Genomic DNA, 11,603 nt, shown 5'->3' on the forward strand with positions numbered 1-11,603 from the left:
TGTAACCCAATTCATTTTGGCGGGTACAGCACTTATTTCAAATTTTGTAATAATAATTTGATTTGGCTGCTATTTATATTTGCAATCAACAGTGTTTAACATGTTTCTCTAATGAACAGACTTAATAGAGCCCATTTATCTTTGCAATTTTTCAAAATATGCAAAAATAAATTGCTTCCTTAAAAAAGTGGTTTTACAGTACATTAGGTTGTTTTGTTTTGTTTTGTTTTTTTGTTGTTGACAAAATCCAGCTTATGATTCATGGTCAATCAGAGTCTCACTTCAGAAAGTCAAAACATCAAACAGACAAAAAACACAACTGAAATTCTTAAAGGTAAAAAAATGTGTAGAGAATCAAAACAGACTATAACCATTTAATTGAGCTGCATCTTTGAGAAGACAAGAAAGAATGTTACTAGTCCTAATTTTTACATGACCAATAAAAGATTTAAAAAAACCTATTAACCAGAAAATGTTACTGACCTCAAAGAAAAACCATAAGTAAATTCCAGCATTAAAAGGAATGTAACATCAGTGGATTATAACGTTTAAAGCTCAAAGAATGTGATTAAAAATAATCCAAATTAAGTCACTCAATTTGTTAGTTTAATGAATCCCACCTTCCACTTTGAAAGTGAAACTAAGTTCACAACACTTTGACTCAATTTATAACTTCAGGAGAAGTTACACGATGGCTTAAATCTGCAAAAAATATTAAAATGGTCAGTTGAAATTTCTTTATCTTACTTTGGTATTTAGCTAAATAAGTACTTGTATTTTAGTAAATCTATCAAATTATCAATAAACAATTACAGCACATACAGTGATGATGTCCAGAGAATAGCATGGGTCTGTTACCATGACATTTACCTGATTAACTCCATTAGATAGTTTAATAGAAAAGGAGATTAAAACTTGCTATAATATTCCAGTAGTATTAATGTGGTATAGAACATTTTCGAATCCTTTTCAGTTGTACAGTAAAATACCTGAGGAAATTCATCAGGTGATCCCATGAACATCATCATTTTAAATGCTATACCTGACTCTGTTATGAACCTAATACCACCACAATAACCTAACCCAAATGAATTAGTAGGAAAAGGTAGATAACTCTATCATGCTGATCTTACGGTTTGGCGATTAATATGAAGGGTTTAATATGTTTGATAAATACAAGTTAATAGAGAACAGACAATCATAAATACAATTCATTTTAACAAAAGAAAAAAAAAGAAAAGAAAGGAGAAAAAAGAGGGAAAAACAGACTATGTTCCAGTCTTAGAGGACTATCCTGTACAAATGACTTGACAGATAACAGATTGAAAACAAAACATGGTAGAAATAAAATAGAGTGAGTATGCAAGGACATAAATGGTAACAAAATGGGGAGGGGCATGCAGAAAAATAAGAGGAAAAATCAAAGTAAGTGAAAGCAGCCCATGAATAATTGCTGAAAAAAAAGGAGTAAAGCACAATGTAGTTTGATTGTAACAGGAAAACAAGGAACTGAAATTAGCAATAAAGTTATGCATAATAAACATAAAGAGTGACAATCCAAAAAGCTTATATAATAAAATTTGCAACCCAGTCAGGGCTAGAAATGAACACTAGACAGAAATATCTAAAGAGCAGAACTTTTCCTACCAATTAACTGTACAGAACAGATTGGCTATTGCATTTACCATTTAACTGGACTGGTGTTTGTACATATTTTTATTATGTAAGAATCTAAGGGTTATTGATGATAGCATTTTAAAAAGCTTCTGTTCCTCAAGATGATCAAAATTCAGATGTATGGGTTTTATTTCAATTGTTGAGTTCAGCAAGAATATTTAATTATGACTAGTTTTATTTCAATTGTTGAGTTCAGCAAGAATATTTAATTATGACTAGGAGTTATAATCTAACATAGTTGTGTTGACAAATGTTGAGTGAATGCGTCATTGTAGAAGTCAATTCAGTGAACAAGGAAAATATTTAAAATCAATTTTTCTATGAGTTACAAACTTTAAAGAAGAAGTGGACAATAATGGGGGATTAAAAACACAAGCATTTATTGGGATGCAGGGACAAATATTATACACAATTTTTTAACAAGAGTTTATTTAAAGTAAAGAAAATAGAAGTCAGATCAAAGAATAACATGTAATGTACACAGCCTAAAATAAATAGGCAACAGTAGTTGACCTTAGGAAAGAGTTTTTTGTTCATTTCTTGACCCTGTGATTAATAATTGAACTATCTATGTACAAGCTCAGAACTTACCCTGCTGAGAGCTTTCTGAATAAGTAATAACACAAAGTCATGGGTGGCTACTTAACCAAAGAATCAAAGCCATTTCAAAAATTACAATCTCAGAGAGAAAACAAAGCAAGGGAAGATAATCACATAGACAAATTGTGTTCACATCTTATTTTACAGATAAAGCGTGCCAATTTTTTTTTTTTTCATTTTGACAATTAACTCTAGTTTCCATTACAATAAAAAGAAGGCATGAGACCATAATTAATTTTCAAGTGCATTTCAATTAACACATTTGAACAGATTAGAAAAATTTTATCAGCAGAAATTAGATAATATTTCTCTGGCACTAAGATGCCTCAAAAAGGGGTTTTGTATAAAAGTTTCACAACTTGCCTTCAACTCGACTAATAAAAAAAAAATCCAATGAAATTATGTAAAAGAGTGGCAAAACTTAGGCAATAAAAATTTCATGAAAAAAAAAAAATAAATAAAATGAGGTAGGAAATCCTTATCAAATTAAAACCACATTTGTATACAACAAAAAATCATGGGGAATTAGTGATTGTCTCATACCAGAAGGCATATAAATTTAATTAAACCTCATGAAAAAACGCATCGTAAATTTTAACAAGTAACACATTTAATGTGAACATAATTTGACTATCGTTTATCTTTAGAAGCCATTTCAAAGTTTATGGCAGAAAGAATTGATAATCACAAATCCAAAACACTTTTCAGGGAAAAAGTCAGAAAAAAAATGAAAATATCAAATAACTCATAGGGAATGATTGAAGCCACCACAAACATAATAGTAACAGGTAAACACATGCAGTTCCAATAACGTTCAAAAGTAAACATGGTCTAATCCATATGTTGATCAATTAGCTTCATTAATCAAGATTTCAGAAGAATAAGAATCCTTTTTTTTTTTTTTAAATACAGAAACAAAACCTGTAAAGATTCAATTCCAGACAATAAACATGAAAAAACCTGAAAATGAATGTTTCTTTTTAATAAATTTGTAAGCCATTACTAAAACTAAAACTGAGATCACAAAATTAGAAATTAATGGGTATCAATCAAAAGATGTTAAATGTAGCATCTAGCACAGCAGCAAATATTATTTAAAAAAAAAAAACAAGTAATTTCCAAGAAATTACAAAAATACATTAATTTGTCTGAAAAAAGTGAAGAAAAAGATTTCTTTTGAAGTCCTTTAAAAGATTCAGTTTGCCTACTGAAAATACAAATGTTCATTTGTAATTGCTAACTTCCTTTTTCTCACTTTTTCCAATGAATAATTGTGTATATGTATCCTTCAGATGAGGTATATCTTTCAAATGTTCTCCATTCCTATAGAACCTTGAACAAACAAATGATATGTATGTAAATTAAATATACCCTGCCAATAGATCAAATTGTCTTAACTTCAGGGTGTCTTTAAACATGTCCAATATATACTGCCACAAGGAAAATTATTTTGTTCTTTCCCAAGTTCTACCTTGTGAAAGTATATGTCAATCATGCTACCATCTACTGTGAAAGTACTTTAATTCATGGATACCAATTTTCGTGGATTAGGGAAGAAACACAAGTTCTTGGATTCCTGAATTTGTGGTTTGGAGGTTTTTAGTAAACACATAACTAATGGAAATCTTCTTTTAGGTTGGGAACCAAATTAGTGGTTTGGCCTACCCACAAAATTCACGAAAATCGGTACCCACAGAACACTAGTACTTTCACAGTATCCCACAGTTAGGAGAAAAGGCTTCCAGAACTAAACACAAAATCAGTGCCCAACAACAAATCCCAAATTAGGAGAAACAAACTGGTGTCATGCCTTGCAAACAGCTACAACATTAGATGAACACCCAAAAAAAAAATGTTAGGGCATGCCAAAACACATGAAATCATTACCTTTTTGCTCGTCTTGCTGGGCGGTCACCTTTAGAATCACCTCGGCTTTTCATACTCTCTGATCTCCCCAAATCAGATCCTTTCCTAGAGCATTAGATTAAATCTTGGTTAGCATGAAAATCCCTTACACAAAAAGCTCAGCATTAGTATGTGGGTGCAGAGAGGTGAAAAGATGTTTACCTGTACCAGGTGTGTTTGAATCTATATTTAAATATTTGGAAACTTTTGTTTCAGGCATTATAATGTGTATTTGAATCAAAATAAAAGTGCATTTAACTGTGCATATTGTATAGGTATTATAAATGAATGAAAATTAAACCAACACCTGAAATGATTCGATTCAAGCAAAAACATTCCATCTGAATTATGAAAATGAGGTACACTGAATATTTGATAGAAAATTCTTTTAAATAGGATCAATTAAAAACACAGAAAAAAGTGTTCTCAATATGAATTCAAAAAAAAAATTATGGCCATGCCCAACAAATAAAAATTTCAAATTATATATGGATATAGTGAAGTAACGTGCTCTGTCCTGTGCAGCTAGATAAAATTGTATACGTTAAAAATACCCTCAAAACTTAATACGTATTTTTTACAAATTCAAAGGCATGAAAAAGCAGAAAAAGACCAGAAACATCCTTACTGTAAAATGAATGAGAAAACACTTTGAACAGAATCTTTTAAAATCATTATTCATAATCTATTATACCTTACAAATTACTACAATTACAATAAAAACCCAATAGTACTCAAAAAATTTATTTAAGGTTATTCGAATTAAGAGGATCTTAGACCTATCAAATTTCAAATTAACTACAGCAAATATTGAAAATAATGGATTTTCACAGAATAAGTGTTAGCAATAAAACTAGCTCTCTTTGTGAAAATGTTGGTTCTTTGTTATCGTAAAGGAACCAAATTTAAGGACATTATATCAAACAATACATTGTTCTAAGGCCAGTTAAATATATAATGTTATTCAGCAACTCTTCACAAAATATCTCCCTTCAATATGTTGCATTTTTTTTAAATAAAATGAAAATTAGACATGTAAGCTATGCATGCTACTGAAGCCACACTGGCAGATAGCAAATAATTCTTAAAGCATTTTAAATTGAAAAATATAGACTATGATTGAATTAAACAAAGCAAGCAGAATTTTTAAATTTGAACAAAATTTAACTGAGGCTAAAACAATCAAAGGACTTCTCTACTGATCTTTCAAAGTGAACTAGCATGCAAAAACACCACAACTAAAACAACTAGAAGTGCAAAAAGTATCAAAAGCAACATGTCAAAGCAAGCAATAAATATTTTTAAAAGGGAAATAACTCTTAAAAAATTTGCTGCAACTAGATATGGGGAAAAGAAAATTTCAACAGGTAAAGCAAAAGCAAAACAAAGCAAAGCAAGGGATTTTTTCGCTGTATCCAGGACTTTACCCAGTATTAGTAAAACTGTTGGGAAGATCAGAAAGGAGTCTACAAACTCAACATAAAAACAATAAAGTACATAATCAAACCACAGGACAGGGTGGTATAAATACGAACAGAGTCAGACGTTCAACTGTACCAAATATACATATGTAAAAGAGAGAGAGAGAGAGAGAATGCCTGGGTTAATGGCCAATCTTAGAATACTGTTAGGTCCTATACAAGCTCTGAAAACATTCTGACATTCAAACTGACTTTAACGCTGCAGACAGCCCTCATAGAAAGAGTAATTTTTGAAGGAGGTAGACATAAGGTAAAGGACAAAACTCTTAAAAATCGTTGGCATGTTTATGTTCAATACTTAATATCAACCTCATGTAAGCATCAAAGTAACTTTGATTAATTTCATTCTGTTTCAAATGAAAGCTTGAAAGGCTTTGGTTATACTGAACATGATACAAACATATCAATGATTTTAAGAGTGACATCCCTAACCCTAGATATACCTCCTTAAGTGATATTATCTGATTGACATTTACTTTGAATACTGCAAAAAAGGCCCATCTGCAGCAGTTAGCAAGAGCAGAAATGAAGGTCAGCCAATGTATGGAGCTTGGGTCCTTTATTCTCTTCACTGCATACAGTTAGATGTATATACATATAAATACACATGCTTCTATGAATTACATGCATATACTAACTATGACTCTAAAAAAAAGTAACAGGGTTGCTATAATTTTTATCAATTTTCCATTTAACTTCCTGCTTTAATGTACGTTTTGAATTTTACTTCCTGCTTTGACATAAACACATAGTGACAACATCTTATTTCAAATGCATTCTTTCCTTATTGTTTGAGCAAGCCATGTTTGTATTTATTATCCACATTTAATAACATTTTTTTTTTCAAATGATTTTTACAGAGCAATTTTTACAAGTCTTTTTCACTTACCAACATTCAGTATCACTTTACAGACACTATAAAAATGCACATGGATTGGATGCTTTGGAACATTTTCTATCAATCAAGGACTCTCCAACAATCAAAATAAAAATAGATACAGAGCCTTTGATTTTGCCAAAAGAAAAAAAAACAAGCTTTTCATTTGATAGTTACCAGGTACACAATTATTACCCTTTATCTCTTTACAGGAACCAAATATGTGGAACAACAAAGTTGTGGAAATTGTGAAATTTGATTTCAATTAACAGTAAAAAAAAATGTTACAGAAAATTACGTTTGTAAAATTGGAAATCCGCCCATCCCCCAAAATTTAACTACCCTGACTTAACCAATGAGCAAAAACAGCAATCAAAACTTAATAATATGAAGGAGTTATTCCTTTTAAAATCATCCCTAATTTTCCACTTACTGCAAAGTTTTGATGAATCTATTAATACACACTGTATATTACCCTTGGCATTAATTTTCAAAACATCGAATATTTTCTGTTTGAATCCAAGGGTTTAAATTTGTGTGCACACAAGATCAAGGACCCTCAATTTCTGACTTTACACTTTCCAAATACTTTACATTGAATTGTATTAAAAACCTTACATTTTCATAGAGTGGACATCAAATCCAAAGTTTTAATAGTCCTAGTTCTTCCACTCTCAATAGTAAATCTTAACACCAGTGGAAATACTAATACTTAAGGGACTGGAAGAATTATACTATCTCCATCCCTAATTTTCAAATAGAAAAAAAATCTGCTTCAAACTGACTTTGGCCTCTGATGCTGAGAATGAAATAAAAATAATGGCAAATGATATACTAATGGACCTATCCATATAGTCTAGCTTAAAAGATATCTTTCATGAAATAACTTTAATTCTTAGATTGATTGATTGATTGATTATTGTTTAACATCATATAGCAGATGTTTTAAACAATTCAAGACGGAAATATTTGACCAATCAAACAGACCCTGCTTTTACCTGTCTGACTTGTTGAGCTGGACCTTTATTGTGCTAGCTCACAGAAGCAACAGCCCACAGGTAGGCATGCCTACCCACTCAGACACATTATTCCGCCTAAGAGCAAACCAGGCGACACTTCATTAAATATCAAATGCTTGGTGGTGGTCAAGTAGAAGGGTCACAATCAACCAATCAGATGTACTCAATGAAACATTTATAAGTTGAATATCCCCACTTAGACAGGAATCACATGATATCAGAAATTAACTGTGTAGCTTAATGTAAATATAACCAAAATTCAATACTTTAAAAAAAAATGTTATACCCCAAAGACTTGTAGAAATTCATATTTTTATAAATCTTGACTCTGACTCAACACCTCAAAAGGCATTTAGCTTCCTAGCTTTCAATTATTTGCAGATCTAGATCTTTGTATATTTCCTCGAATTTTCTAACTTTCCATGCAAAAAAACTTTGTGAAAAGCAGTGCAAGATTCCTTGCCTATCTAACAGTGTTTTAACTATAGTTCAAAGCCTATTCCCTAATCCCAGGATAATTAAACAAGCACCTGTCCAGCTGGATCCTTTAGAAAAATGAATAAAAGTATGATTACAGACAGACAGACAACGTGGGAATATTATTGGGTACATTTATTGGAAAATTTACAATTTTGTGAGAAGAAAGTATCTATGATAACTCATGCATACACACTTTTTAAATGCTATTACATGTAATAATTATAATTAAAAAAAAACATCATTTTAATCAAACTTGCAAATCAGTTAATAGAATCTAAACTGTGTTCTCAATGCTTCTTACTTGGGTTTTACATAAAAGAATGTTTGCGATCTCGTTAGAGTTGTGCTAAAAATAAAAACAAGATGTTGCTCGATTAAGACAACACATGAGCTTTTTATCTTTTTTTTTTCTAATTTAATCTATAAAAATTTTGTTTGCAATTTTTTTTTTTTTTTTTTACTGTTCCTATCATAATTTTAACAGTTTGTTAAAAAAAAATGCTTCTTCAGAGCTCTTACAGTTCTCATCTTCCATCATTCTAATTGTATGTATAACTTGGCAGGTACAGCAGAAAAGACTTGATTTTTTATAATAATCCTCAAATCCTATTCATCCAGAGTCTAAAGCTAATCTAGGTCATGCCAAACACTTAAAACTCAAATTTCAAAAATAAAATTTTAACAGACACTTAAATATTGAGGACAACTTTTTTATTTAACATCCAAAAAATCTAATAAATAAAATTGGATGGGAAAAATATATATAAATAAAGACAGGATAAACAAAAGAATGCATTTGAAATAAAACATAAAGTTACAAAAAATTTTCAAACATAAGTTATTACAACTTAAATTCATATCCTTGTCTGATTTGTCAGTTGACCAAAAATAAAACTTGATGTTTCTTCAAAATAAAATAAATCTCATACTACAGCGAGTAAAATGGTTAACTTCAGGGAATAAAATTTATCTTTCCTTGATTTAATAACCATTACCTGATGAAATGTCTAAGGTAGTTTACTGGACAATTATCAATTAGATTGATACTTTCTATCATTGCATAGGTTTAAAACAAAGTTGAAATGTCTAGCTAACTATCTAAGGAAGTTCATCAGATGACTTTCTGAATGATAAGGAAAGACAACTCTATTTCCTGAGGTTAATATATTATTGGCTGTAGAATAATTTAACTTTCCTCATTCTTAGGAACTGAAACCACTTGTATAACTTTCCACACAACCGGATCATTCCACAAATTAAAATTGATAAAAAAAATATATACAATGAACTTTTACCAAAAATGAAATCCCAAAAAACCGTGAATGTATAACAATTGATGAACTATCATTTTTGTGGTTTTCAACTTTTAGGCAAACCATCCTATCAAATGTGCATTTGTCATACAAAAGCCACAGAGAAAAGATCCAACAATCCATAACAATTTTAGCTTAAAACCATGAAAATAATTACTAATCAATACAACTATTAAAACAGTACCTAAAAATTTTACGATAATTTTGTGATAAATCAGAACAAGGATTAAACTGTGATCACCAAAGTACAACCAACTACCAAATAACTGCAACCCTGTTACGTACTTTCTCTTCGGCTTCCCTGTTACATACTTTTGAGGCTCCGTCGGCTCAAGACCTGGACTTTTGCGTCTGTCACCCTGTAAATCTTCAAAGTTCCCAACAAGTCTCTTTACTGAGTGATCTATGAAAATAACAATCTTGTTATGTCAAAAAGTTTCAGTTTTCACATTAAAAAAAAAAAAAAGGAACAAACAAGAATTTTATCCTTAAACCTAAAATTTAAAATCATTATGATTAACCAAGGATATGATTTTTTCCACGGTGAAGAATTCTTCTATTTCAATATGAGTGATTTTTCACAAGTAACTTTTTTCTTTTTCACACCTGTTAATCCTCCCAAATTTTTTTTTTTTGGGAGAGACTAGAAATGTAAGATTTTTGGGACGTTTTTGGTCAAAATTATTACAATATCTGTGAAAAATACTACATAATTGAATTTTTACACCCAAAACTTGCTTAATGTAAAAAATCTCCCAGATGAGATGTTCCAAAGATTGACAGGTCTGTTTTTTAATCTCTACCTACTCTTATTCTGCAATCATGGTCCTCATAAAAAAAAAATACAAATTACCAAACATAGCGGTGCTATATTTGCATACAAGAACATTTTTGCCTCTATTTTTCAGGCTACGCCTAAAAGATTACTATGAAGCTGAAGATTCCTAAAGCATTTGATGAAACAATGTGAAATGAATTAAGCATTGTATAATTGGGATAAACAATTATTAAACAAAGTCTCCATATAAATTTAAGAACAGTTTTATCACTTTTTCATTTCAGAATAAAAACAATATTAGGATATTGAGTAAAATATAAACTGCACATATACTCAGTGCAGGAAAATGCTCGGCAAAGCCCAGTCTCTAAATCCCATACACATACAGACTGTATTTCTCAACTAGACTCTAATATTGTAAATAAGATACTGAAAACCTATAGAGGTAAAAAAGTTGAATTTTGTGTAATCTATTATATTTTACTACCTTGTTCATCAGCACTTGGTTCTATGTTAAAGGAAGCATTCTGATTGGGACTAGGAGATAAACTATCCTTCTCAGGCTTATCAAACCCTGAGTATGCTGAAACAGAAAGACAAAAAACATGAAAAAGAAACATAAAACGAGAAAAACAAATGAAAAATACAGAAGAAAAACATTAAACTATCTTTAAACAATGTCAAAAAGTCAAGTGCTTAGCAAATTTTCTATTGTGTAAGTTCCAATAGTAGCTGTTGAATTAAAATATGGAGGAATAAAGATATTCCACTCCAAAAAATTCTCCTGCCAATATAGTTACTAACAATGATAAATAATTAAATTTGTAACTGTACAAGCTCAGTTTTGGAATAGTTTATGTACAGTTATATCATTTAGGCCACTTTTTATGACATATCTACAGAATATAAAATCTTGAATTTACAAATTAAGTTCACATTGAATAGTTTTTATGGTTTCATGTATTTTAGGTACCCAATATGCAGATTGCAGTAAAGATACCAATAATCACTGGCAGACAGTAGAATTTGGCTCCAAAGAAAGCAATGAATACAAGCATTTCAATTAATTCATAAAGATTTGTCCGCCTGGCCCCGCCAAGAAATTCAGTAATAAAACAATAGCATGATGCACTCGTTGCAACAGACTTGTCTATCCACAAACATCTAAATGCTCTTTGTTTTTTCTCTTTTTTTTTCAAAACCAATAAACACACCCTTCTCTAAAAGCTAAAATTAGAATAAAACACCTGTTATAAAAAGATCATAATATACCCTGGCTTAAAAAAATTCACAGAATGAATCAAACATTGTAATGTACTTTACACACATAGTATTCCACAACCATGTTTTAGTAAAGGTATTACACAAGTTAAAGGAAGCAATAAGCATATAATTCCTCTGGTATTGTTATTTTTTTCAAAACTATCAAAAAGTATTTCAATCAGTCATGCATTTTCATAAAAATAGGTCGAA

The 11,603-nt window shown here is 30.3% G+C and overlaps 1 protein-coding gene across 38 annotated transcripts in view; it reads right to left on the minus strand.

The window, feature by feature from the left end:
* The window catches only part of LOC148617168 (rho guanine nucleotide exchange factor 11-like), a 123,056-nt gene that overhangs the window by 25,208 nt on the left and 86,245 nt on the right, over window positions 1-11,603 (minus strand). For 19 of the 38 annotated variants that reach the window (XM_088584580.1, XM_088584579.1, XM_088584559.1 and 16 more), the window contains 5 exons: window positions 10,618-10,713; window positions 9,638-9,755; window positions 8,341-8,385; window positions 4,165-4,248; window positions 2,269-2,283 (listed from right to left, as the gene is read on the minus strand). In XM_088584580.1, coding sequence (XP_088440706.1) covers window positions 2,269-2,283; window positions 4,165-4,248; window positions 8,341-8,385; window positions 9,638-9,755; window positions 10,618-10,713 — 358 coding nt within the window. The remainder of the gene's footprint in view (window positions 1-2,268; window positions 2,284-4,164; window positions 4,249-8,340; window positions 8,386-9,637; window positions 9,756-10,617; window positions 10,714-11,603) is intronic. The other 19 variants (XM_088584582.1, XM_088584578.1, XM_088584569.1 and 16 more) reach the window with 8 other exon arrangements.

This window comes from Perna viridis, chromosome 5, assembly GCF_037379345.1.
Source record: "Perna viridis isolate PV_CMFRI_1.1 ecotype Kerala chromosome 5, ASM3737934v1, whole genome shotgun sequence".
Taxonomy (NCBI): domain Eukaryota; kingdom Metazoa; phylum Mollusca; class Bivalvia; order Mytilida; family Mytilidae; genus Perna; species Perna viridis.